The following is a 27,899-nucleotide window of genomic DNA, read 5'->3' as shown; positions in this document are numbered from 1 at the left end:
TCGAAGCACCCTTGAAGCCTTAAAACGTGAATTTTATAATTACAACTGATTTGAATATATCTTAAGATGTATTCTTATAAAAGAATTCTACCACAATGAGGACCGATGTAGTATATTTTCAAAATCAACCTCCAGAGACAAAAAACAAATTTGCTTTCTAAATTTCACAGCCCTATATAAAATAATATAAACTCTATTTTGATTTCTTGAGATAATACCCTTTTTATGATAATCAAATATTTCTTTCCCAAAAATATCCTACATATCTAAATGATTATAATAACGTCTTAAATATAGGTTCGCCTAAATTAACAAAAAAAAATGTAAACATTAAAATAAACATGATCTTAAGAACTAATGCAAATAAACTATTCCTTGCGATTTGTTATTAACAAATCGAAGGGTAAATGCGAGAAAAAGTTATTGGTATAGTTCACAACAATTGGCAGCCAGGAGGGTCTGGTCGAGAGGACAGCAGACCTGTAAATCGTACGCCACTGGCTGTTGACAATTTCCAAGAGGGCGGCATCTGTAATAACAAATTGTTTAGAAATTAGTAATTGTTTAAGTTGATTAAAAAATATAAAATAAATTTACTCAAAGCCGGTTCGGGCACCAAACCACTGGCATAGATTTTCATGTCACCCAGTGTGGGTTCCACATCAACACTGGTCATTTCCAAAAACGTGTGACCATCACGTTCATAGAGTTTGGCAAGATGTTCCGCATTTGATCTCAGTTCAACTGAAAAGAGAAAGAAGGGAATTTTAAATATCTTTCTGATTTTTTTCACCACTCCCTTACTCAGCGATATATCGAACAGGCCCTTCGAGGAAAACTTTGCATTATTGATCACAACCTCAGCTCGGTATTTCCCCGTCACCTTCAGCAGTGGCAAATGGAATTTCACATCCAACTTAATGTCTTTTCCCTTGCGCTCATAGTGGACTCTCTCGAAGACACCCTTGGAGATGCCGGTCGCTGTTATGTTGCGTATCGCCGCCTTGCCTCGTATCAAATTATTTGAGAATTGTATATTTAATTTATTGATGCGCACCGGATCGATGGGTGGTATATTCAGTTCGGGAACGCCCTTAACACTGCTACGTGTCATGTAATTAAAGGCATCGGTAATACACTTATCGACGCTACTGTCTTCGGGACAGGTGGGAATCGAATCGGCTGGAAGTAAAGAAGAATAGGGAAAAGGTAAACAGGGATTGTTCAGAGTAGTTTCCAAAGCTTTAAACGTGGACAAGAATTTTTCATAGCCTTTTTAGAAATTTTAAAATAAAAAATATTAAATAGTTTGTTTTTACTAGTCCCCTTCAGGCCTTCAAATGTGGATTTTTTTAAAGAATTTTTACTAGTTCCCTTCAGACCTTTAAACGTGGATTTTTAAAGAAGTGTTACTAGTCCTCATCAGACCTTCAAATGTGGAATTTTTTAAAGAATTTTTATTAGTCCTCTTCAGACCTTTAAACGTGGATTTTTTAAAAAAACTTTTAGTAGTCCCCTTCAGGCCTTCAAACGTAAATTTTTTAAAGAATTTTTATTAGTCCCCTTCAAGAAAACGTGAATTCTTGAAGAATTTTTATTAGTCCCCTTCAGGTCTTAAAACATGGATTATTTAAAGAATTTTTCAGCCCTTTTTAATCTTAAAATGTGGATTTTTAAAGAATTGTTCAAGGCCTTAAAACGTGGATTTTTTTAACGAATTTTTCAAAGCTCCGTACAGATCTCAAAACGTGGATTTTTTAAAGATTGTTTCAAAGCCTCTTTCAGGCCTTTAATCGTGGATTTTTTAAAGAATTTTTCAAAGCCCCGTTCAGGCCTCAACGATTTTTTAAAGATTTTTTCAAAGCACTCTTCAGGCTTTAAAACGTGTTTTTTTAAGTTTTTTTCAAAGCCCCCTTCAAGTCTTAAAACGTGGACTTTTTAAAGTTTTTTCAAAGCCCTCTTCAGGCCTTAAAACGTGGATTTTTTAAAGATTTTTTCAAAGCCCTCTTCTGGCCTTAAAACGTGGATTTTTTAAAGATTTTTTCAAAGCCCTCTTCAAGTCTTAAAACGTGTATTTTTTAAAGAATTTTTCAAAGCCTTCTTCAAGTCTTAAAACGTGGATTTTTTTAAAGAATTTTTCAAAGCCTTCTTCAAGTCTTAAAACGTGGATTTTTTAAAGAATTTTTCAAAGCCCTCTTCAAGTCTTAAAACGTGGATTTTTTAAAGAATTTTTCAAAGCCCTCTTCAAGTCTTAAAACGTGGATTTTTTAAAGAATTTTTCAAAGCCCTCTTCAAGTCTTAAGACGTGGAGTTTTTAAAGAATTTTTCAAAGCCCTCTTCAAGTCTTAAAACGTGGATTTTTTAAAGAATTTTTCAAAGTCCTCTTCAAGTCTTAAAACGTGGATTTTTTAAAGATTTTTTCAAAGCCCTCTTCTGGCCTTAAAACGTGGATTTTTTAAAGATTTTTTCAAAGCCCTCTTCAAGTCTTAAAACGTGTATTTTTTAAAGAATTTTTCAAAGCCTTCTTCAAGTCTTAAAACGTGGATTTTTTTAAAGAATTTTTCAAAGCCTTCTTCAAGTCTTAAAACGTGGATTTTTTAAAGATTTTTTCAAAGCCCTCTTCAAGTCTTAAAACGTGTATTTTTTAAAGAATTTTTCAAAGCCCTCTTCAAGTCTTAAAACGTGGATTTTTTAAAGAATTTTTCAAAGCCCTCTTCAAGTCTTAAGACGTGGAGTTTTTAAAGAATTTTTCAAAGCCCTCTTCAAGTCTTAAAACGTGGAATTTTTAAAGAATTTTTCAAAGCCTTATTCAATCCTTAAAACGTGGATTTTTTAAAGAATTTTTCAAAGCCCTCTTTAAGTCTTAAAACGTGGATTTTTTAAAGAATTTTTCAAAGTCCTCTTCAAGTCTTAAAACGTGGATCTTTCAAAGAATTTTTCAAAGCCCTCTTCAAATCTTAAAATATGAATTTTTTAAAGAATTTTACAAAGTCCTCTTCAAGTCTTAAAACGTGGATTTTTTAAAGAATTTTTCAAAGCCCTCTTCAAGTCTTAAAACGTGGATTTTTTAAAGAATTTTTCAAAGCCCTCTTCAAGTCTTAAAACGTGGATTTTTTAAAGAATTTTTCAAATCCCTCTTTAAGTCTTAAAACGTGGATTTTTTAAAGAATTTTTCAAAGCCCTCTTCAAGTCTTAAAACGTGGATTTTTTAAAGAATTTTTCAAAGCCCTCTTCAAGTCTTAAAACGTGGATTTTTTAAAGAATTTTTCAAAGCCCTCTTCAAGTCTTAAAACGTGGATTTTTTAAAGATTTTTTCAAAGCCCTCCTCAAGTCTTAAAACGTGGATTTTTTAAAGAATTTTTCAAAGTCCTCTTCAAGTCTTAAAACGTGGATCTTTCAAAGAATTTTTCAAAGCCCTCTTTAAGTCTTAAAACGTGGATTTTTTAAAGAATTTTTCAAAGCCCTCTTCAAGTCTTAAAACGTGGATTTTTTAAAGAATTTTTCAAAGCTCTCTTCAAGTCTTAAAACGTGGATTTTTTAAAGAATTTTTCAAAGCCCTCTTCAAGTCTTAAAACTTAAATTTTTTAAAGAATTTTTCGTAGTCCCCTTCAGGCCTTGAAACGTGGATTTTTTAAAGAATTTTTTATAGTCCCCTTCAGGCCTTAAAACGTGGATCTTTTAAAGAATTTTTTATAGTCCCCTTCAGGCCTTAAAACGTGGATCTTTTAAAGAATTTTTTATAGTCCCCTTCAGGCCTTAAAACGTGGATCTTTTAAAGAATTTTTCAAAGCCCTTTTCAAGTCTTAAAACGTGGATTTTTTAAAGAATTTTTTATAGTCCCCTTCAGGCCTTAAAACATGGATCTTTTAAAGAATTTTTCATAGTCCCCTTCAGGCCTTAAAACGTGGATTTTTTAAAGAATTTTTCATAGTCCCCTTCAGGCTTTAAAACGTGGATTTTTTAAGATTTTTTCAAAGTCCTCTTCAGGCCTTAAAACGTGGATTTTTTAAAGAATTTTTTATAGTCCCCTTCAGGCCTTAAAACATGGATCTTTTAAAGAATTTTTCATAGTCCCCTTCAGGCCTTAAAACGTGGATTTTTTAAAGAATTTTTCATAGTCCCCTTCAGGCTTTAAAACGTGGATTTTTTAAGATTTTTTCAAAGTCCTCTTCAGGCCTTAAAACGTGGATTTTTTAAAGAATTTTCATTGGCCCGTTAAGGCCTAAAAACGTATTTTTTAAGATTTTTTCAAAGCCCTCTTCAGGCCTTAAAACGTTGATTTTTTAAAGAATTTTTCATTGGCCCGTTAAGGCCTAAAAATGTGTATTTTTTTTTAAAGAATTTTTCAAAGTCCCGTTTTGGCCTCAAAACGTGGATTTTTTTTAAGATTTTTTTGGCACTGAAAAATACCAAAGTGGCGATCACCTTAAGCAAGAGCTTCGCCAGAAATGGGGGCCAAAATACCGCAGAGCAACATTCGGGCAGCTTGTGACGGTTTCATTGGCCGTTTGAAGGGCATAATTTGTGTCAAAGGTGACCAAGTCGAACAAATGTAAACTTATTCTAAAATTTGATGCTATTTCCGACCTTTTTTCTTTCTTTCAACAACATTTTAAAAAAATATAAAAATTATGGCGTTTGATTTTTTGGCAGATTTTTTATGTCACTCTTGAGGCACTCTAATACACACCTGCTTTAAATCTATGATTTTGCTATGTCACAATAGCAACTAATTGTTTCCTACAATTAGTTGTTAACAAACAATAATCGTTATCACAGTGCAAAGACACAAACCCAATAAACGCTCAACAAGTGGATCAACAAACACACAAAGCTGGCGCCTGTTTTTATGGCCGAACGTACTTGTTTCAATGGAACACAAAACGGGTAGATGATATTAATTAAACTAGTTTTAGGCGTGTGAATGCTAATTACGTTGCCGCAAAACTAGTTGAGTGAGCGATACACTGAAAAACCTATAAAAATTAAATCGATTGTAAAACGAAAGACTTAGGACACAAACCTGTTCTAATTAAACGAGAATCAACACAGGCTTAATTATCAATTAACTAGGCAGATGGCTTGAGTAGTTTACACTTTTTTATGATTTGAAGAAACCTCGTAATTATAATAATTATTGGAAATAACAATTAAATGATTTATTGTCCCTTGTGAACAATTATTATAATCATGGAAAAGTAGGCATTTTCAATACACTCACATAATTTTCTCACAAATCTCTGATTCCATGATTCTTCCTCGGAGTTTGTGTAAAGAATATTATTTATCAAAATTAAAAATATTATAAAACAATAATTTGTTTGAAACATTTCCGAAGTACAAGAAAAAAAACCAACAAAAATACTTTAAAACTGTCAAGTCCACAAATCACGTTTTTAAAGATTTATTTGTTTTTTATTCACTTTGCACTGGACAGCTGATCGCTGTACCGTGTTGTCTCAGCTTTTGTGGTTATCTGAAATTGTACAAAGCGAATTGAAACCATTGGACCATTTTTTCGGTTGCCGGTCGCTTATGAATAACTTACAATGCCAATGCAGAAGAAGCTTTTTTACTTCGTGGTCTCCAACTTTGCGAATTTTTATGCAGTTTTAGTTTTGTTTTTTATATTTTGCTATGCATTCATAATAACCGCCAAAGTTGCCTCTCGTTTTTTTTTTGCTTTGAACTTAAACAAATACCAGAATTATAATTTTATGTTAGTCGAAATAAAGGAAACGCTTTGTATTTGAAGAGGGTCAGTGACACACTTTTTGTGGCCATTCAATTTGCCAGTAATTGCAAATAGATTTTGTCGTTAATGTCTAATTTGAAATGTAAAATAATTTTTTTTTTGGCGTATCTCGAATTGATATGAGTCATTGCATCATAAATCAAGCCAAATAAAATAGGTTTTAGATTTCAGAATTTTTTAGAGACATAGAAACCTCTTAAGTTCGCAGTTGAAGGCCTAAAGGGATCTCAGAAGATCTTTAAATAAAAAATAAAATTTGTAAAATTTACGGGACCATGAAAATTTTTGGAAAGGATCGCGCCTTGCAGGTGCCATTAAAAATTCTTTGGAAATCCACGTTTTAAGGCATTATATGTGCCTTAAAAAGTCATAAAATCCACTTTATACGGTTTGAAGAGTACTTTGGCACATTCTTTAAAAATCCACTTCTTAAGGTTTGAGGAGCACTATGAATTCTTTTTTTAAATCCACGTTTAAACATTTACTTAAAAGACCCTAAAAAACCCTTTAAAAATCCACTTCTTAAGGTTTGAGGAGCACTATGAATTCTTTTTTTAAATCCACGTTTAAACATTTACTAAAAAGACCCTACTAGGGCTAAGAAAAATTAGTTCAAAAAATTTTTAAATAATCCATGTTTTATGACCTGAAGGTGACTACGAGCTCTTCTTTAAAACTCCACGTTTTATAGTTAAATCGAGCTATGAAAAATTCTTAAAAAATCCCTTAAGACGTTCTAAAAATTTGAATAGGGTTTTTCAAAATTTCTTAAAAATTTGCGTTTTAAGTCTTGTGGGCTTTGAAAAGTCGTAAGAAAAAATAATAAGGGGGCTTCAAAAATCTTTAAAAAAATTCACGTTTTGAAGAAGGCTTTGAAAAATTCTTAAAAAAAATCCACATTTGAAGGCTTGAAAGGGCCTATGAAAAATTCTTAAAAAAAAACACATTTTGTTGAAAAATTCTTTAAACAATCCACGTTTGAAGACTTGAAGGAGGCTCCGAACAATTCATAAAATATCCACGTTTTGAAAGTTTGAAGAAGAATTTGAAAATTTCTTTAAAAAAATCCACATTTGAATGCTTGAAAGGGAAAATTCTTAAAAAAATCACGTTTTAAGACCTGAAGCCTCCTTCATTCGAAAAAATCTAAAAAATGCATGTTTTAAGATCTGAAAGAGGATTCGAAAAATTCTTAAAATATCCACGTTTTGAAAGTTTGAAGAAGAATTTGAAAATTTCTTTAAAAAAATCCACATTTGAATGCTTGAAAGGGAAAATTCTTAAAAAAATCACGTTTTAAGACCTGAAGGAGGATTCGAAAAAATCTTAAAAAATCCACTTTTTAAGACCTGAAGGATTCGAAAAATTCTTAGAATAACCCACGTTTTAAGACCTGAAAGAGGATTCATGAAATTCTTAAAAAAATTTTAATTTTTTTTAAGACTTGAAGGAGGATTCAAAAAATACTTAAAAAATCCACGTTTTAGGATTCACATTTTAAGGATAGAAGGGGACATTGAAAATTTCTGCAAAAAATCCACGTTTTACAGCCTGAAGGGGGCTATGAGCAATTCTTTAAAAAATCGCAGTTTTAAGTCCTGAGTGGCGCTATGAACAATTCTTTAAAAAATCCACGTTTTAAGGACTGAAGGGGGCTATGAAAAATTCTTTAAAAATCAACGTTTTAAGGCCTCAAAGGGGCTATAGAAAATTCTTAATTAATTCGAATGGACATTTCTTTCAAAAATCTACGTTTGAAAGCTTGAAAGAGGTTATGAAAAATTCTTTCAAAAATCCACGTTTGAAAGCTTGAAAGAAGTTATGAAAAATTCTTTCAAAAATCCACGTTTGAAAGCTTGAAAGAGGTTATGAAAAACCTTTTAAAAATCCACGTCTGATGGCTTGAATAGGGCTATGAAAAATTCTTTAAAAATCCACGTTTGATGGCTTAATAGAGCTATGAAGAATTCTTTAAAAAAAGCCACGTTCTGAAGATTTGAAGAGGGCTTTGAAAAATTCTCTCAAAATCCACGTTTCATGGCTTCATAGAAAAATCTTTAAAAAATCCATGTTTTAATGTCCGAGGGGACTATTCAAGTTTTCCTAAAAAACACATTTTAAGTCTTGAAGGGGGTTTTAGAGATTCTTTGAAAAAAATAACTTTGTATGACTTGAAGAAGGCTTTCAAAAATCCACATTTGAAGGCTCAAAAGAGACTTTCGAAAATTCTTTCACGTTTGAATGCTGAAAAGGGGCTTTGGAAAATTCTTTAAAAAGACAATTTAAAGGGAAAGAAGATATACAGATGTTTGAACACCTACTATGTAGATGTCCCACGACAAGAGACATAGGATATTTGATACTTTCACGAATCCGAGTATTTTTATGCCTTAAAGAAAATTCTCGGAAAAATTCACCTGTCATGGCTTGAAAGTTCTTTAAAAAATTACGCCTTAAGGCTTAAAATATCAGTGAAAATTCCTTTAAAAATCCATTTTAAGGCTTTAAGGGAGCTTTTAAGAATACTTGAAAAAATCTATGACTTTTTGGAATTTTTCTTTAAAAAGTCCATCTAGTCTCGTAGGTTGATGTTTAACATTTGAACCAATTAAAAAAAGCATCTACGGTATTCGGTTTTTAGCGGCACTAATTTCAATTTTTTTCCTAAACATAAATATCGAAATAACATTCACATATCTACATTTTATTTCTTATTCTTGGCGTTTTTTGTCAATATTTTTAATTACTATTTCACTTTTAATTTCAGTTCTCTATAATTAATTCTATAACTGAATTGTCAACTTATATGGTCATCGATGCATGACATTCGTCAATGTCGCAACTATCGGAACATAGATTTTCCAAGGTAAGTTTAACGCACTAGCACTTGACCCACTTTAGAGACTTTCAACAACAACAACAAATACAAAATATTCCCAGTGTCATTCTAAATAAAACATTTTTGCAATAGTTGTCATTTTCACATTCAAAAATTTCAATTTTTTTTTGTTCATATTTATCGAAAAAAAAACAAAAGACTTAAGACACAAGCACTTTTTCATATTTCACTTTTCATTGCATATTTTATGGCGACACATCCGTCTCATAATCCTTACAAATTGTTATAATTTATCTTTCTGCTTTTTTTTTTTTTTTGAATAACTCACGTAATTCAGTTATTAATTGATGTACTGCCGGCGAATCCAATGTTTCCATGCCTTGTGTGGCTATCCACATCCAATAACCGCTGAAACATAAAAATAACACTAAATTTTTATAGGTTCTCAACATGATTCGTTTTTTATTAGTTTATTTTATTATTATTTTTTTCGGTTTATGATTTTTCTGAAGCGTCAGTGCGATTTCGAATCTGTCTTCAAGCACGATTTGTTTAATTCTAACACTGCAAGTGCTGAAACGCTGAGAGAGAAACTTAACTTGGAATTGAAATTAGAAAAAATCCTAACAATTCTATTTCAAGTTGTGACGACCTTGAAGCCGACCAAGTGTTGTGTGCAAGTGGGGTGTTTTTTTTGTTGGCTTTATTTAACACTCGGTACTACAGTAGTCTACATTATTTCCATTTTTTTCCATATTAATGAGTTGGCCGAACGATTTTGGTCAGATCGAACATCATACACCCTTCGCAGTAAGCTGCAAAACTTGAATTGTGGAGAATGGGTTTTTACCTCCTGAAAAAAAAAAAAACATAATTTCAAATTAGGGCCAACTCGAGTTAAATCCAATATCAATTTATGGACCTTTTCGAAACTGTTTTATGAGGAAAATCATTTTATACAATATACAGATATGAAAAATTTAATAAAAAATTATATTTTAAAGCTCGGAGAGTTCTATTAACAATTATTTAAAAAAGTAACGTTTTTAACTCTGATGCGGTCTGTAAAGAATTTACGTTTTTAAACTTAATTAGGGCCAGTGGACCCTATAGTGACATTAAATTTGAAAGGGGATAAAAAATTGCAAATAAAAAATCAACTTTTTTTTGTCCTTAAAGGATCTATAAAAAATTCTCAAAATGACAATAATCGATCAATGTTATAAACATTGAAAGGTTCTGTGAAAAATTTATTAAATTGAAAAATTTGTTCTTAAAAGAGACTACGAAAAAATGTTAAAAATTCTAGGGCTTAAACTTTCAACGAGGCTATAAAAAATCTGAAAAATCTTAAAAAATCCAAGTCATGGACCTTCAAGGAGACTAAAAAAATCTTTAAAAAATCCAAGCCTTAAACTTCCTAGGAAACTATGAAAAAAATATTTAAAAAGACCAGGACTTGGACAATTAAGGAGACTATGAGAAAATGTTGAAAACATTTTGGCCTAAGACCTTCATGAAATTTATGTGAAATCTTTAAAAACAGGCCTCGGTCTTTCTTGGAGCCTAAAACAAATTCGAGTCTTGGACCTTCTGGTTCAAAGAACAAAAGATCTAAAGTTTGGACCTTCAACAAAACTATGAAAAACTTTTAAAAAATCAAGACTTGGACCTTTACCTAGACTGTGAAAGGAATCAAAGTGAAGGATCTTCAAGGAGATTAGGAAAATTAGTCAAAAAAATCCGAGTATTGACTATAAAAAATGCTTGCCTTGCATCTTCTTGGAGACTAAAACAAATCCAAGCCATGGACCTGCAAGGAGACTATGAAAAATCTTAACAAATCCAAGACTTGAATCTTCAGTCCTTGGACCCCCAACGAGACTAATAGAAAATCTAAAGAAAAACAACCTTGGATCTTAAAAGAGTCTGAAAAAATCCAAGCCTTGGACCTTTACAGAGACTATGAAACATATTCAAAAACAAAACTTCGACTTTCAAGGGGACTTTAAAAAAAAATTAAAAAATAAGAAAAAAAAACTCATTGGACTTTCTAGGGGACAAAAACAACAAGACTTGGAACTTAAAAGAGACTGTTCAAAAAACTTTAAAACCAATCAAAGATATGGACCTTCATAGAAACTGTGAAAACATTTAAAAAAAAATGGGCACTCAGGGAGACTATGACAATTTTTTAAAAAAATCTTAGCTTGAACCTTTTAGGAGACTAAAAATCGGTCTTGACATTAAAACGACACTATGAAAACAAAAAAAAAAAAAAACACACACACACACCGAAAACATCCTAAAACATATCATTAAGCCTTAAAAGGCAGTTCTACATTTTTTAACATTTTTCAAACGCCATCTATACATGAATAGGCGTTGAATTTCTAAATATTTTTCAAACGCCATTTTTACTTCAAGGTGCGTGGATTTTTTAAAAAAAAAATTCAAAGGCCATCAGTACTTCAATAGGCGTGGAGATTTTTTAAACATATTTCATACGCCATCTATACTTCGATAGGCGTAGATTTTTTTTAGATTTTTTTTAAACATTTTTCAAACGCCGCCTGTACTTCAATGAGCGTGAATTTTTTAAAGAAAATTCAAAGGCCATCAGTACTTCAATAGGCGTGAATTTTTTATATATTTTTAAACGTGGATTTTTTAAACATTTTTCAAACGCCACCTGTACTTCAATAGGCGTGGATTTTTTAAACATTTTTCAAACGCCACCTGTACTTCAATAGGCGTGGATTTTTTAAACATTTTTCAAACGCCACCTGTACTTCAATAGGCGTGGATTTTTTAAACATTTTTCAAACGCCACCTGTACTTCAATAGGCGTGGATTTTTTAAACATTTTTCAAAGGCCACCTGTACTTCAATAGGCGTGGATTTTTTAAACATTTTTCAAAGGCCACCTGTACTTCAATAGGCGTGGATTTTTTAAACATTTTTCAAACGCCACCTGTACTTCAATAGGCGTGGATTTTTTAAACATTTTTCAAACGCCACCTGTACTATTTTTATTATTATATTTATTATTATATTTTTGGATTTTTTTAAATATTTTTTAACATTTTTCAAAGGCCATCTGTATGTCAATATACGTGGATTTCCTAAACATTTTTCGAAGGCCTTCTGTAATTTAATAGGCGAAGATTTTTTAAATATTTTTCAAACGCCATCTGCACTTCAATAGGTGTGGGTTTTTTAAACATTTTTGAAAGGTCATCTAAAGCTCTCAAGGCGTGGATTTTTAAACATTTTTTAAACGCCATCTGTACTTCAACAGACGTGGGTTTTTAAACATTTTTGAAACGCCATCTGTACTTCAACAGACGTGGATTTTTAAATATTTTTCAAACGTCATCTGCACTTCAACAGGAGAGGATTTTTTAAATATTTTTCAAACGCCATCGTACTTTAATAGCCGTCCATTTTCTTTTATAATTTTTTCTAATGCTATCTGTGCTTCAATAGGCGTGGATTTTCTTTTATAAATGTTTTCAACCGCCATCTGTACTTCAATAGGCGTGGATTTTCTTTTATAAAATTTTCAAACGCCATCTGTTCTTCAATGAGTGTGGATTTTTTAAACATTAGACCAGGAAATCAGGAAAATGTAAGTCTTCTTGGAAAGAAATGACTTTTATATAGGATTACACCAAAATTTAAAATTTAGCAAATTCTAGCGGAAAATTTGTAAAATATGATCCTCAACAAAATGAAGTTGAGAACTCAAGACCCTATTGGGACTAAGTTAATACCAACAATACCAATTCTACACGCCTCAAAGGATATATATACTTTTTGGGGTCTAAAGTGTATATTACGAGTTGTTACAAACGGATATGATTCTCTATTTAAAAACTAAGTGGTATTTCTCCTTAGAAATATTTTGACACATAACGAAATTAATTTTTTGTACACTAGTGTTATGTTGAGTATGCATGTTGTTTTATTCATTAAGAAACGTACCCAAATCGATTACCTGACTGAGAGACTGACAGTTGCGCATGCTTTTAATGACAAACAATTGTCGCCAATATTTCAAGTCATATTGGTTATTTTTAAACTCTTCTCAACTCTCTACACAGGAAGGGGAGGGCAAATTGAATTCGTCAAACGACATGTTCTACCACGAAATAATTTGATTCTTACTCCTAACGATTACAAAAATTGACATAGAAAAAATATTCCTTATCATTTTCGTATTCATGTCATATTCCACATTAAATTTATTAACTTATATCTGAAGAAGACACCAAGAACATTTGTTGAAGCATGGTATCATCAATATGTTGTCTTGTAGAACAGCAGCTTAAATATTACATCAATAATCTCAACAGCATGTTTAAAATTTAAAAAAAATCTCGCATTGAAAGGAGTCTATCTCCAAAAAATAGTATGGAGAGTAGAGTAGAGGAATGGTCCATAAAAGAAAATCAGTATTTGAAAATATCGTTCAAAATGTGTTAGAACTTTTTTTGAGGCCCTCTTAATTCGCAATAATCCAAAAAGGCCAAGACAGAACCTAAAATATATATTCTATTATTTCAAATTATCTATATACTCATCAACTATTTTCGATTCTGAGGACATATTTCCTCATCCCTCGTCAGTCCATTTTCAATATTTTTGTAAGTTTTCGATTTTTTCTTCATTGTAGAGGATACAAAAAGTTCGATATGACAAGCGAGTTTTAGCCAGCCAGTTTTACTCACTAAATGTTGATATATTCTTGAATTATTTACTTAACTGTCAAATGAGAATCATTTAACCTGCGAATGGAAAACAATTAGAATATCTAATAACTTTAGAGTCATTATTTTTTTATATTATTTAAAATTAAATCCGTTAAAAATTCTGTTAAAATCCTTAAAATACCGAATGTAGCCGTATATTAGGGTCTATACGACGACATGGACCTGCATAGACAACCGTTGTTATAAGCTATTATATTATTCAAATGCTAAACTTGAAAAAAAAATCTGTTGATAATGTAGGTAAAATAAATAACATACCGAGTATTAGGAGGTACCATGGGGGTTATAAAACGTGGACCTGCACAGACAATTTTCTGGCATAGGCTGTAGTATAAATTACGAACTTCAAATACAAATGTTGAAATAATCCAGGTAAATAATGCCGCTTAAATCATCAAAATACCGAATATCGGGGGTACCGTTATATGGGCGCTATACGAAGACGTGAACCTGCACGGACAATCTCCTGTCATATGCTGTAGTATCCATTAGGAACTTCAAATACCAAATTTAAAACAATTCCCGCAAATAATGTCGCTAAAATTATTAAAATACGGAATATCGGAAGGTATTGTTATGTGGGGGCTATACGAAGACGTGGACCTACATGGCTCGTTTTCTGTCTTAGGATGTGGTATCCATTACAAACTTCAAATACCAAATTTCAAACAATTCCGGTAAATAATGTCGCTAAAATCATCAAAATACCGCATATCGGGAGGTACCGTTTTATGGGGGCCATATGAAGACGTGGACGTACATAGCCCATTTTCAATACCAAAAGACGTGCAGACATAATACACATTTGAGTAAATGTTTATCAACTTACTTCATTTCGTTCGGAAGCTAGAGTGATTTCCACAGACGGACATACGGACGGACATTGCTAAATCGACATAGAATTTTATGCTGATCAAGAATATATATACAAATGTATATTTCGAGGTGTGGATGTATATACTATGGTGGAGGGTATAAAAGAATGTAGTCATGAGTCTTATATTCATAAGATTTTATATTGTGTTATTTCTTCACTAATAACAAAGGGTTCCTTCTTAGCTACCATAAAATATCGCCATTGATACCATGTTATAAATAAAAACTTTTTCGAGTTCAAGGGTCAACATATTTTGTTTTTTCGCCAGATTTATTACAAATCAATATGTTTTAATATCTCAAAATTATTTGCTACTTTTTCCTAAGACTTATCAGGGGTCTAAACAAAAAATTATTAAAAAAGCTATATTTTATAATGTTTATAGTGAAATTAGAGACGTCATACCTATGGGAATGTAACTTCTAGAGCCTAAAAAAAAATAAAAAATCAAGCTGACATGCACTGACCGCTGTAGAATTTACCAAAATAAAGACATTGAGTAATCAATTGAATATCAATGTAATTGCTCTGCAGACTACATCAAAAATTTAAATTTTACAAAAACCGAGTTTATACAAAATTCTCCCACAGACCAAACTTTTAGAAGAATGGTGCAAAAAATATTACCCATGCACTATAAGTCGTCAAAAGCCGTAAGTTCGGCCGGATCGAACTTTGAATACCCTCCATCAAATGGAAAAAATGTTGAAAATTTTCAAAAAATACCAAAAATTCTGCAGATCAAACACACATTTGAGTAAAATTTTATTAACCTACTTCAATTCGTTCGGAAGCTAGAGTGATTTCCACCCGTGGACAATTATCGTTAAATCGACATAGAATTTAATGCATTTTCTTTATTTCTTGATTTTTTTTTTTTTTTTTTTTTTTTTTTGAAATAAAAGTTTTTAAGAAGATTTTGGCCTAGAATAGAAACTTGTTAGATAAGCAGTAAAAAAACTTAAACTCATAATTTTCACATATAATATATACATTATGAATGATTTTTTTTTTTTTTTTGAAACTATTGAATTTCGATATAAAGTTTATTCTGAGATTTATAGTGAAATTTTGTGGATAATATTTCTTCTTTTAACATATTTTGCCTAAAGTGAAATTTAATGTTACTTTTCTATATCAACACAAAAATAGGCCAAGGAAAAATTGATCAAAAAAAAAATATATATATATAAAATATTTTCGCGTATTTATGACAACATTGATGCAAATATTTCTACAGACGGACGGACCTGGCAAAATCGACATAGAATATTATGCTGATCAGTAACATATATACACCGCTGGGTCAAAAATGATTATTTCGCGGAGTTACAAAGAGACTGACAAACTTAATATACCATCCATACTAAATATAATATAGGGAATAAAAATCCACATGTAAAAATTTGATTACGTTCTATACATAAGTTTTCCAAAATCCACATTCAAGAGCATGAAAATTCTCTGGAAAAAGATATCAACTGTATTCGATTGCTAGCGGGTCTAATTTTTAAATTTAATTCAACATATATTTAATTTTTTCACAAATCTATATATTTTTTTTTCTTGTTCTTAGACGATTTTTCGATATTTTTAATAACTATTTCACTTTTAATTTCAGTACTCTATAATTAAATTTAAACAGAATTGTCAACATAAATGGTCATCGATGCATGACATTCACCAATGTCGCAACTATCGGAACACAGATTTTCCAAGGTAAGTTTAACGCATTTGCACTTAACCCACTTCAGAGATTTTCAACAACAACAACAAATATAAAATACTCCCAGTGTCATTCAAAATAAAACATTTTTCCAATAGTTGTCATTTACACATTTAAAAATTTTAATTCGTATTTTTGTATGCATCGAAAAAAACAAAAGACTTAAGACACAAGCACATTGTCATGTTTTACTTTTCATTGCATATTTTATGGCGACTCATCCATTTCATAATCCTTACAAATTTTATAACTTTTTGCTTAACTCACGTAATTCAGTTATTAATTGATGCACTGCCGGCGAATCTAATGTTTCCATGCCTTGTGTGGCAATCCACATCGAATAACCGCTGAATCATAAAAATAACATTTATTTTCTTAATATATGTATAATGGAAATGAAGATATCTCTTCTTTGGTGACTTATTGAAAATTTGATAAAGAAAATGATAATCTTTGACGTCATCCTTCTCAAATCCTAAATTTCTTCTTAATATATATGAATTCTTGGCTTTTAGGTAAGATTTAGACCTTTGATAACTTCTTGGGCCTATACTTCAATTTTATGACAAATATTTATAGAATATTTTGACTTTCTACGATGTCCTAGAAATTTTAATCCAAAATTTCAATAAATGCGGAAGAGGAGGAAAATGTCACCCTCTTTGTGTAGCTCTATTTTAATAATCTATGAGATTGGAATGAAAATCCTTTCTTTTAGACCTTCAAAAATATTTTTAAAGTTCAAATCGGGACCAAAAGTGTTCTAAAGGATATTTTAGCCTTTCAAAGAGTATTCTTAAAATTGCTCATTCGAGGCCCATTAACGCATTTAAAAAATATTCCTTATAATCCAATTTAATTTCAAAAATATTTAAAAATCCACTTTTTAAGCTCTTTTCGATATCCAAAAAATGTTCTTCAAATTCTTTATTTAAACCCCTTTTATTTTTTATAGCCTTCACCATTCTATGGGGGGTATATTAACGTTGTCATTCCGTTTGTAACTCCTCGAAATACTCATGTCAGACCCAACAAAGTATATATATTCTTGATCAGCGTAAAATTCTAAGTCAATTTCGCGATGTCCGTCTGTCTATCCGTCTATCCGTTTGTGGAAATCACTCTATCTTTCGAATGAATTGAGATAGATGGCTAACATTTTGTACACATTTTTATTTTGCTAGTAGGCAGACTAAGTTCGCAAATGGGTCATGTAGATCCACGTTTTCATATAGCCCCCATATAACGGTACCTCCCGATATTCGGTGTTTTGATGGTTTTAGCCACATTTTCCAATGATATTGTCTGAAAATCCACACAAGGAGTTCCTTGTGAGTACTTTACCCCCTGAAAGAGAGTTGTCTATATAGGTCCACGATATCGTATATCCCCCATATAACGATAACCCCCGATATTTGGTATTTTTATGATTTTAGCCACACTTTTTAACAGAATTGCCTGAAAGTACACACAAGAAGTTCCTTGTGAGTACGTTATCCCCTGGAAGATAATTATCTATATAGGTCCACGATATCGTATAGTCTCCATATAACTGTACCCCCCGCTATTCGGTATTTTAATGATGTTAACCACATTTTTCCACGGAATTGTCTGAAATTCTACACAAGGAGTTCTTTGTGAGTACTTTACCCCTATAAATAGATTTGTCTACATTGATCCACAATATCGTATATCGCCCCATATATCGGCACCTTCCGATATTAGGTATTTTAAAGATGTTAACAGAATTTTTAATGAATTTTGTTTTTTTTTTTTTTTTTTGTTTTGAAAAATTTCTAATTCGTTCCAAATGGTGGAGGGTATTCAAAGTTCGGCCCGGCCGAACTTACAGCTTTTTTAAAATTTTGAACATTGAAAAATATTTTTTGAAGGACACATTTGAAATCATTTTGGAAATTCAAAAATAATTCTTAAAAATGCACCTTGGAAGGACCTTCGAAAAATACTCTTAACAATCCACCTTAAGAACACACAATTGAGGTCCCCTTTTGTAATGTCACGCTGCTGCTAGGGTATGTTCGCCATGGCCAAGAAATTTATTTTTGTCAGTGACTTGAGTAAGGAGAGTAGCTTGTTATATTTTTTTGGTAGAGATGCCCCCCTCAATTATTAAAATTCTTCTGCTGCCAATTTGACGCTTCGATGCTTTGGCGGTTCTGGCTCCCAGCGGTTTTGGCAATTCGCTGGTTTAAATAGGAAGGTCATAGATCGGGCTCTGAAACCGTCGGTTACTCTGTCTCCTATTGCTGTCAGAATCGCGGAAGTGGACTACTCGGGTTGTCCTGGACTTCAAGAGCGGTTTTCTAACACTTAATCTTCTCCAGTATTAACTAGCGGCGAATTAAGCTGGAGGATTTCTACGGATAGAAACCTCGTGGCTGAGTGACTAACGGAAACTCACTCTCGTTGGTCAATTGTGGTGTCGTTCTATTCTTCACCCCTCTTACCTACTGTGAATATGTTGTCTTTGTTGGGTCTCGTTCCTCGATCTTTCTTCCCCACGCACTAGTTACTGGCTTTCTCTTGACTTCACTCAAAAAATATTTGTTCATGTTCACATTTGAGGTCATTCTAGGGCTTTTAAAATATTCGCGTTTTTAACCCCTCCTAGATTTTCAAAAAATTTTCTTTAAAATTTGGTCTTCCAAAAAATATTCTTTAAAGTCGACTTTCAAGACCTTCGCTTCCACTCAAAAAAGTATCCGTAATCCACGTTTGAGGACATCTTGAAAATTAAGAAATTGTATTTAAAATTCACGATTGAGGTTTTTTAAACTTCAAAAAATATTCTGAAAAATTTGCACTTTCGAACTTTCAAAATATTCTTAAAAATCTACGTTTGAGCGACTTTTAGAAAATCTTCAAATATTATTTACATTATTTATTATATTTGGAAAAAATGTTATACTATCAGCAACGTAACAATATATTTCGACGGGACGTCCCACAAGTCCCGTAGACGAGTAGCTAAAAAAATCCCTTTGGCTCTACAAAAATACACTTCATAATACACGCTTAAAGCCTAACATCTTCAAAAAAATTTTTACAATTAAAAGCCCTCTTAAGCCTTACAAAGTATTTTTCAGAATCAGCTGTTGACGTCCTTTTAGACTTAAAAAAATTTACGTTTTATTCCCCTTTTAAACCTTCAAAACACTCTCATCTCAAATTCATCTTTAAATATTCTCAATGATCTTCTTTATAGGCCTTATACACCTTTAAAAATGCCTTTAATAAATTGAATCTAAGAATAGTATCCTCTATAGAGACAAAGTTTTTCCTCTAAGGACTATATCGTACATGATTAAAAGTTCATGTAAATATTAAAAGTGGAAGGTCGGAAACGAGCAGGATAATACTGTAACTGAGAACTGCCGTCTCTATCCAATTTCTTGTTGTTTTTTGTGTCTCCTTGACTAGCAAAAACATTTACGTAGGGAAAAGTGAATCCAGTAACACTTTTGCATACTTGGCATTTCAATTTTTGAAAGAGTCCTAATACACTAATTCTACGATATCCATCCACTTTCTCCTAAATTTTAGGTAGCCAACATTTATGCATTATCAATAATTTATTGTCTTTTTTTTTCTATAAATATACACTTTAAAATACTCATCGTTCGCATCTTAAGCCATTATTAGTTAAAAATTTCCATTAGTCTAGGGGAGGGGCATCAAATCACTGCTTGTTGATCAACAACAAATCGAAGGGTAAATGGGCAAAGAATTCATTGGCATTTTTTAGGAAAATGGGTTCCCAGGTGGAACGAGTCTCTGGCACAACAGATTTGTAGACTTGGCGCCAATTTTGATTGGCCAAATCCAGGAGGGCATCATCTAAAGGAAAGAGGAATTTATTAAATTTAAGATTTTCTGAAAATAGAGAAAGAGAGAGCGAGGGGTATACTTACTCAAAGCCTTATCGGGCACCAAACCGGTGGCATATACATGCATATCACCCAATGTGGGATCGATGTTGAATTTTGTTATACGCATATAACTGTGGCCATCACGTTCATAGAGTTCAGCTTCAGTTTCCGTTTTGGCAGATATGTCGGCTGTTTAAAAAATAAAACATAATTTTTTTGGAAAAAATAAAAAATCGATTTTTATGTCGAACTTACTTATGGTAACATTGAAAATTCCCTTCGATGACATCTTATTGTTGTTGACAAACACTTCAGCCTTGTACGAACCATCCACCTGCAGTTTAGGAGTCCTTGTATAGGTGGTAAATTTAACTTTATCACCATTCCTTTCAAATTCAGTCTTATCCACCGTTGACTTGGAGAGGCCAACAATTCGAACATTGCGCAGCGCCATCTTACCCTGTACGAAGTTATTTTCAAATTGCAAATTAGATTTTTCCTGTATCAGAGGATCAGTGGGTCGAATATTGAGTTCAGGGACACCATCTTTGCTGCGTTTAATCATCGATTGCATGACATCACGGATGCAGGTGTTAATATTCTCATCTTCTTTGCATGGCTCGATGCCATCAGCTGGATTGTAAGAAAGAGAGAGCAATATTAGTAATGAAATTGGAGTAAGGTAACGTTAGGAAAATAATTTGAAAACAAACATTTTTTTAATTTTTTTCAATTTTTAAATTTTCAGTTCATACAAAAGACTTAAGAAACGAACATACTTGTTTTTGACAAAAGGCTTGGTAGGCCTTTGCAGCCGTCTCATTTTATTTAAATAAATCACGATCGTGGGTTTTACAGACCTCTTAAAAATCATTTTTTAATATCTAATTTTTTCTTAGAAATCTGAAAAACTGATGCATTCGAAAATATACCAACAAATCGACATTGAGGTCTTAATACATAGTGTTAACGTTTGAAACCTAAAAAAAATGATTTTGAAAATGCTGTTATGATCCTTTCAATGAATACACTCTGAAATTCTTTCTTAAATTCCCAACTAGGAATTGTTCGAAAAATATTGTTAAAATTCCAAGTATGGAAATTTCAATAATATATTCCGTTTTAAGGTCTTTGGCCCTACACGCATAAATACGGAAAATTTTAGATCCTTTCGATGCTTCCAAAAACATTCAAAAAAAAAAACTGATCTCTTTTTAGAGCTTCATAAAATATTTAAAGAAATCTACATTTGAAGCCTTTTTAAAATCCAAACTTAAAGCCCATTTAATAAATTGTTCTTCTACAATTATTCTGCAAAAATTTGCGTAAAAAAACAAGTTAAATGTCTTTTAGCCCTCTTGGGACCAAAAACAGATATTATTAAAATCCACACATAAGCCTTTTCAGACCTTCAAGAAAATATATTTTTCAAAATCTACGTTTAAGTTTTTATTAGAACTTCAAAAAATTCTTAAAAAATTTTCTCCCTATCTGCATTTGAGTCCTTCCAAATTATCCTTGTCAATTAATGTTTAAGTCCTGCCAAAACATGTTCAAAAATCCTCGTTTAAAGCTCAAAGACCACTTTTAAGGATCATTTGGACCACCAGAATTATTTAAAAATCCAAGTTTAAATCCATCTTAGATTCTCAAAGATATATTTATTAAAAATCCACGTCATTTTTTGAATTCACATTTAAAGCCACTTTAGACCATCAAGGTTCCACTCTTAAAAATCCATACTTGAGGAAAGTTTGGACCCTCGAAAATCTGTTTTTAAAAAATCTACATTTAAGAAAAATTCGGACCCTCAAAAATATATTTTAAATATCCATGTTTGATTAAAATTTGAAAAAAATGAGGTTTCAATGGACCCCAAAAATATATTTATTAAAATCCACGTTTGAGGTCCTAATGTACCCCAAAAAAATATATTTTTAAAAAGCCTCAAAAATATATATTAAAAAAAACACGATTGAGAAAATTTAAACTGTCAAAAATCTATTTTTAAAAATACATTTTGAGGTCCTAATGGACCCCAAAAATATATTTTTATATGTTTATGTATTTTTATATATTTATACATATTTTTATATAATATATTTTATATTTTTATTTGAGATCCTATTGGGCCCCAAAAACTATTAATAAAAAATCCACGTTTATTAACCTTTGAATCCTCAAAAACTGGTTTGAAGTATATAAATTTGTGACCCTCAAAAAAATATTTAACAATCCACGATTGAAGACTTTTTGAACCCTCAAAAAATATTTTTTGGGGGAAATTTTGGACCCTGAAAAATATATTATAATAAATATACGTTGGAGGTTCTTTTTGACCCTCAAACATTTATTTTTAAAAAATCCACATTTGAGGAAAATTTGGGCCCTCAAAAAAAAAAATATTTATTTTTTTTAAGTCCACTTTTGAAGAAATTTTGAAAAAATTTTAAAAAATCCACGTTAAAAAAATGTTTTTTTAAAATCCACGTTTGGCGTCCTTTTTGACTAACAAAAATTTATTTTTAAAAACCCCACGTTTATCATCCCTTTGAACCCCCAAAATATATATTTTTAAAAAATCCCCACTCTTGTGGAAAACTTGGACTCTCAAAAATTTATTTTTAAAAATTCACTTTTGAGGACCTATTGGACCCTCAAAAATATTTTTTTTTAAGTCCAGGTTTGAGGAAAATTTTGACCTCCAAAAATCTATTTGTAAAAATCTACGTTTGAGGAAATATTGACCCCCAAAAATCTATTTTTAAAAATTCACATTCATTTTCATGTTCAAAAATCTATTTTTAAAAAATCCACCCCGAGGCCCTATTGGAACCCCAAAAAACTATTTTTGAAAATACGCGCTCAAAAATTGATATAAAAAAATCCAAGTTTGACTTAAATTTGGACCCTCAAAAATAATTTTTTTAAAAAACTCCAAGTTTGACTTAAATTTGGACCATCAAAAATTAATTTTTTTAAAAAAATTCAAAGTTTGACTTAAATTTGGACCCTCAAAAATTAATTTTTTAAAAAAATCAAAGTTCGACTTAAATTTGGACCCTCAAAAATTATTTTTTTAAAAAAATCCACGTTTGAATTAAATTTGGACCCTCAAAAATAATTTTTTTTAAAAAATTCACGTTTGACTTAAATTTGGACCCTCAAAAATTATTTTTTTAAAAAAATCCACGTTTGAATTAAATTTGGACCTTCAAAAATTATTTTTTTAAATTATTTTTTTAAATCCATAAAATTTAAATCCAAAAATTATTTTTTTAAATCCACGTTTGACTTAAATTTGGACTCTCCTCAAAAATTGTTTTAAAAAAAAATCCACGTTTGACTTAAATTTGGACCTTCCAAAATTAATTTTAAAAAATCCACATTTAAGTAAAATTTGGATCTGGAAAAATCCACGATATTTTTGAAAAAAAATAACCTTTACCATTAAACAAAAAAATATTATTTAAGACACTTAGTCATTTTACCTTATAAAAAGAAAATCCGTAAAATCCGAGTTAATAGCTTTTATAGCTACCCTTAAAACATGCATTATTAGTCCTTATATAGCAAAGTAAATTTCAGTATGTCAATCGCCCGATTTTGATCTTTCCTTTCTGGTTTTACCATTTTCTTTGACTTTGAAATTTTTTATTCCCCTAAACCTCCTCACACCTGATTTTGACACACGTGTACAGCAAAAAAACCAAATTCATTGTCAAGTTCATGTTTCATGCGACAAAACCCAACACTAGACAAATATTTTCGTTTTCTATTTCAATTTCATATTCCCAAGCGTCATATTTACCGGCATTTTGTCGTTGAGCCGAATAGTAAATTACACATTCATAGCTATTCAAACGTGCATTTTACGCCCCCCAATTGTCTGCGAAACGTGGTATGCATGTCTCCAAAATGTAACCACATGACATGCTGTATTCACGCAATATTATTAAATTGCCTTACAAAATTATATATTTTTATGGGCACTAATAGTGATTTATTATCGGGGTATTTGGTGTTGTAAGTTTAACAAAATTGATTTGGGAAAGTTCATTTACATTGAAATAAAATATTTACTTAAATGATATATTCCACAGACAGCGACCTACACAGGAATTCCTTTCGAAGCCATTTTGGGGGAGGCCAAACTGGCAAAAAACTGACTTTTTTCGTACCAAAAATACCTGAATAGTGACACGCACGCCCCGCGGTGGGTATGTCTACATCCACAGACATATGATCTCTAGGGCTCTAGGTTGTTATTTTTCAACAATATAAAAAAAAACATAAGGAGGTCTCCAAATTGGTTCATTTTTCGAGCATCTTAATGTTTTTTTAACTTTGACCAGGTGACTTCTGAAGAAGGACTATCAAGCCAAAAATTGTGGATTTTTCAAAAAAAATTGTGGAAAATTCTTATACGGTCCTCGTCGACAAAAATTGTGGATTATTAAGAAAAATTTTTAGGATTTCCTGGCCGCAAAACTGGGTGTTTAAGAATACAATATACAAGGTCTTGCTGTACAAAAAACGGAAACGGCTAACTAGTTTTTTACTAAATTTTTGAAATTTCATACAACAAAAAATTATTTTTACAAGGTAGAAATGCACAAAAATCATGGACTTTTTAACGATTTTTTGCACAAGAAACGTGGATTTTTTAAACATTTTTTCCAAGGTTTTACTGTACAATAATTGCGAATTTTTCGTACAAGGTCTCATTGCATAAAAATATTGGGTTTTTAAAAACCCTGTATAGATGTTTTAAATTTTTTGGTTTTCAATTATTTTTTTAAACCCATTTTTATTGCGTTTAAATAATAGCCATTGGAAATATTGAAGTGTTTAAAACGAAAGACTTAAGACACGAACTCTAGAAATAAATGGACCCATAGTTCCTTATAATGATTTACATAGAATCACATACTGACTCGATTTATACATGTCCGTCCGTCTATTCATGTATATTTGAGATGAAAATGTCCACAAATAATTTGTTTGGCCCAAGGACGCACAATATTAAAATTGGTGAGAATCAGTCCAAATTTAGATACAGCTCCTGTCCGATTTTAATTTAAATGTGCGTCATATGTTTAGTATTCATCCAACTAGGATGTATATCAGCACTTCCGACCGAATTTAGCCTAGAAGCAAGTTCTTTGAATTTTATCAAAATAGGTTCGAATACATCTATGGCACCCATGCAGAGTAATATGAAAAAACTGCAACAAATTTCAGACTTCTGTCATTTCCAAGCCACTCGTCCGACAGCTGTTAAAATTATTCCTGTTTACAACAGTACAAAATCATTTTCGTGAGAATTTTCCAGAAAAAAAAGTTATTCGTGATGGAATTCAAGCGTGTTGACGTGTGATTTCTTTATATTTGGCTGGAAAACCACAAGTGGCTATCGTTAGAGCACTCCTGCATTTAAATAATACATTTGAATAGATCTTTTGTGTCTCGTATCATCGCCCGTTACCGTAATACTGGTAGCGTAGCTCGACGTCCAGGAAATGGACGAAAGACAACAACAACATCAGCAGAAATGGTTCGAAAAGTAAAGAAGCGACTTGATTGGAATTCGTGTCGCAATGGCCGAAAAATGGCTCGTGAGCGGAATATATCGCAATATTTTCGTTCGGCAAATATTGAAAAATGAGCTCGGGGTGAAGCCATTGAAATTCCAAAAAGGGCAAGAACTTACCGCAACCGCAACAGAAAAAAAATAGACTGAATAAAGCTAAAGAGTTGCTTCGCTTGGCCGATAGTGTTGTACTACCGAATTTGGTTTTCTCCCCCTCCGATGAGAAAACATTCCGTGTCCAGCAGTTTGTAAATAAACAAAATGATCGAGTTTACTTGCCAAAGAGGTCAGCTGAAAATGTGCACCTTCGGTTGACCACCAGAACTCAAGTGCCGGCTATGTTGATTGTGGTGTGGGCCACCATAACAGTCGATCGTCATTCTCCGCTCGTATTAATCGACCGTGGCATCAGAATAAATGCCAAGTATTATCGCGAAAATATTCTGGAGGGTGTACTAAGGCCTTGGGCACGCAAACATTTTGGCCGCAGACCTTGGACATTCCACCAGCACTCAGCGCTGAGAGCGATACTCGCCACTCGCCACCTAAGAATGGTTACAAAATGAGGTTTCTCGCTTCATTTCCAGCGCACAATGACCACCAAAATCTCCGAATACCAATCCGTTGGACTATTGTGTCTGGAGTATTTTGAAAAGCAAGGCTGGCACTTAAAAATACCAAAGTGTCGAACACCTCAAGCAAGCGCTTAGCCGGGAATGGGCCATAATACTGCAGAGCAACCATAATTCGTGTCAAATGTGACCAATTCGAACAAATCTAAACTTATTCTAAAATTTGATACTATTTCCGATATTTCTTGCTTTCTTTCAATAAAAGTTAAAAATAAAAATTTTAAAAAAAAATTGATATTGTTGCATTTTTTTATCTCACGCTATATTTATTATTATTTTTTATGATTAATTATTAAAAGACTTAAGGCACGAACTTCAATCCTTTTATAATAAACCGGTTAAAATTCCGATATTCTTTATATATATCTCGATTATATTTATGCTATATTGATTAATGTTTTATGGATTCATATTTTATGTTATTATTTTTATTATTTATATTTTTTTATTTAGTTTTTACTAATATATTTATCATTTATTTATTTTATTCTTTATAAAATCTTATTTGTATTTCTGATAGCCACGTCGTATTTTTCAATAGGATTATAGTGTTCTCAGTTTAAAAATGTAAATTGTTTTTTAAATTCATTTTTAAGAAAAATATTCTCGAAATTTTTGTTTTATAATTTTATTTTTTTACTTTTATTTAATTATTATTATTTTTATTTAATTATTATATTTTTTTATTTTTTTTTTTTTTGTTTTTTTTTTTTTTTTTGAGCAATTTTTCACATATTTTTAATTTTGTACGATTTTATAAAAAAAATTCACTCACGTAAGGCGGTAACATCAATGAAATCATTGGCCGGTGCCGACAGGACACATAGAACATTAAGAGCAATAGCAATTATCGCAAGACTATATTTTGTAAACATTTTATTTTATTTGAATTTTTTAAACACTCCAACTAAATATCCTTAGGACAATGAGAATCTATTTCGATTGGCAAGTTAAACTTTCACCCGTTTTCAAACACGTCCAACTGTCATCTGAACTACCAGCTAACGGTCAGTTGGCTATTTATTTACAAATAACTGAGGAAATATCATCAATATCAAGGGGATGATCATAATGATGATGATGATCATCATCATCACCGCTACCGTCATTGACGTCGTCGTCACCGTTATCAATTGTAGAAATTCTAAAACAGCTACTGCAGGCAGCAGGCGAAGCTATCCATTAGAACAATGACAAAGCCAAAGACAATGGCCAGTTGCGGCGGCAAACAAAATAAATAAAAAATAAAATGAAAAAATAATGCCAAACTGCAAAGTTCTAAAGCCAACAAATGAGTTGTTAACTCGAATCACGATTAGAATTTAGTATTTTGTGGTCACCTCCACCTCCATCTCCTCGACCAAAACACCCGGCAGCATTTGTCCGCAGCATGCACTCACTTGCTCGCTGGCTTTGTGATGCGCAACCCTGGTTAATTGGCTAATTTTCAAATTGTCAGTTGGACGGTTTTTTTTTATTTAATGTCTTTATCTCGACAGAGACATTATGACACGCTCTGGTTAGCAATTAATTTATAAAAAATATATATATAAACTTATATATATCAATTAAAGTACATATGTACTTAAATACTATTGCCAAAAATCTCATTTGAAACTGTAACAAATCTGCAAGCAATTGCATAATTGTTCGTTAGTACTTTTAATGAACTATTGTCTGGCATTTGGTGTGTGTGTGTATTTAGCCTGCCACAAAGATCAAGCTACGTTGGCATGAATTTACAAAAAAAAAAAAAAGTAATTCTCAATTAGTCTGGGTTTTATAACCCGCAGAATTTTATAATTTCATTTA

The 27,899-nt window shown here is 31.6% G+C and overlaps 2 protein-coding genes across 6 annotated transcripts in view; both read right to left on the bottom strand.

The window, feature by feature from the left end:
* Positions 1–27,091, bottom strand: part of LOC101900142 (circadian clock-controlled protein daywake) — a 396,529-nt gene extending 369,438 nt beyond the window's left edge. For 2 of the 3 annotated variants that reach the window (XM_059125249.1, XM_059125250.1), the window contains exons 1-4: positions 26,863–27,091; positions 20,118–20,495; positions 19,905–20,051; positions 19,663–19,830 (exon numbers count right to left, since the gene is read on the bottom strand). In XM_059125249.1, coding sequence (XP_058981232.1) covers positions 19,673–19,830; positions 19,905–20,051; positions 20,118–20,495; positions 26,863–26,962 — 783 coding nt within the window. In that variant the 5' untranslated portion in view covers positions 26,963–27,091 and the 3' untranslated portion in view covers positions 19,663–19,672. Of the gene's footprint in view, positions 1–19,546; positions 19,831–19,904; positions 20,052–20,117; positions 20,496–26,862 lie in introns of those variants that run through there. The other variant, XM_059125248.1, reaches the window with a different exon arrangement.
* Positions 211–16,354, bottom strand: LOC101897924 (Hemolymph juvenile hormone binding protein (JHBP)). Of its 3 annotated transcripts, none has more exons than XM_020037944.2 (4): positions 5,222–5,372; positions 805–1,182; positions 598–744; positions 211–529 (listed from the first exon to the last, which is right to left on the bottom strand). In XM_020037944.2, the coding sequence occupies exons 1-4, from the start codon at positions 5,328–5,330 to the stop codon at positions 369–371; spliced, it is 795 nt and encodes a 264-aa protein (XP_019893503.2). In that variant the 5' UTR covers positions 5,331–5,372; the 3' UTR covers positions 211–368. The 3 variants fall into 3 exon arrangements, with proteins under 3 accessions (XP_019893503.2, XP_058981230.1, XP_005186827.3); XM_059125247.1 differs by lacking the exon at positions 5,222–5,372 and adding an exon at positions 16,240–16,354 and having other exon boundaries at positions 213–529; XM_005186770.4 differs by lacking the exon at positions 5,222–5,372 and adding an exon at positions 8,923–9,149 and having other exon boundaries at positions 213–529.
* Positions 27,092–27,899: the final 808 nt, after the last annotated feature.

Source organism: Musca domestica, unplaced genomic scaffold (genome assembly GCF_030504385.1).
Source record: "Musca domestica strain aabys unplaced genomic scaffold, Musca_domestica.polishedcontigs.V.1.1 32, whole genome shotgun sequence".
Taxonomy (NCBI): Eukaryota; Metazoa; Arthropoda; class Insecta; order Diptera; family Muscidae; genus Musca; species Musca domestica.
Note: the sequence above shows the minus strand (reverse complement) of the source record. Positions and strands in the feature narration are given on the sequence as shown.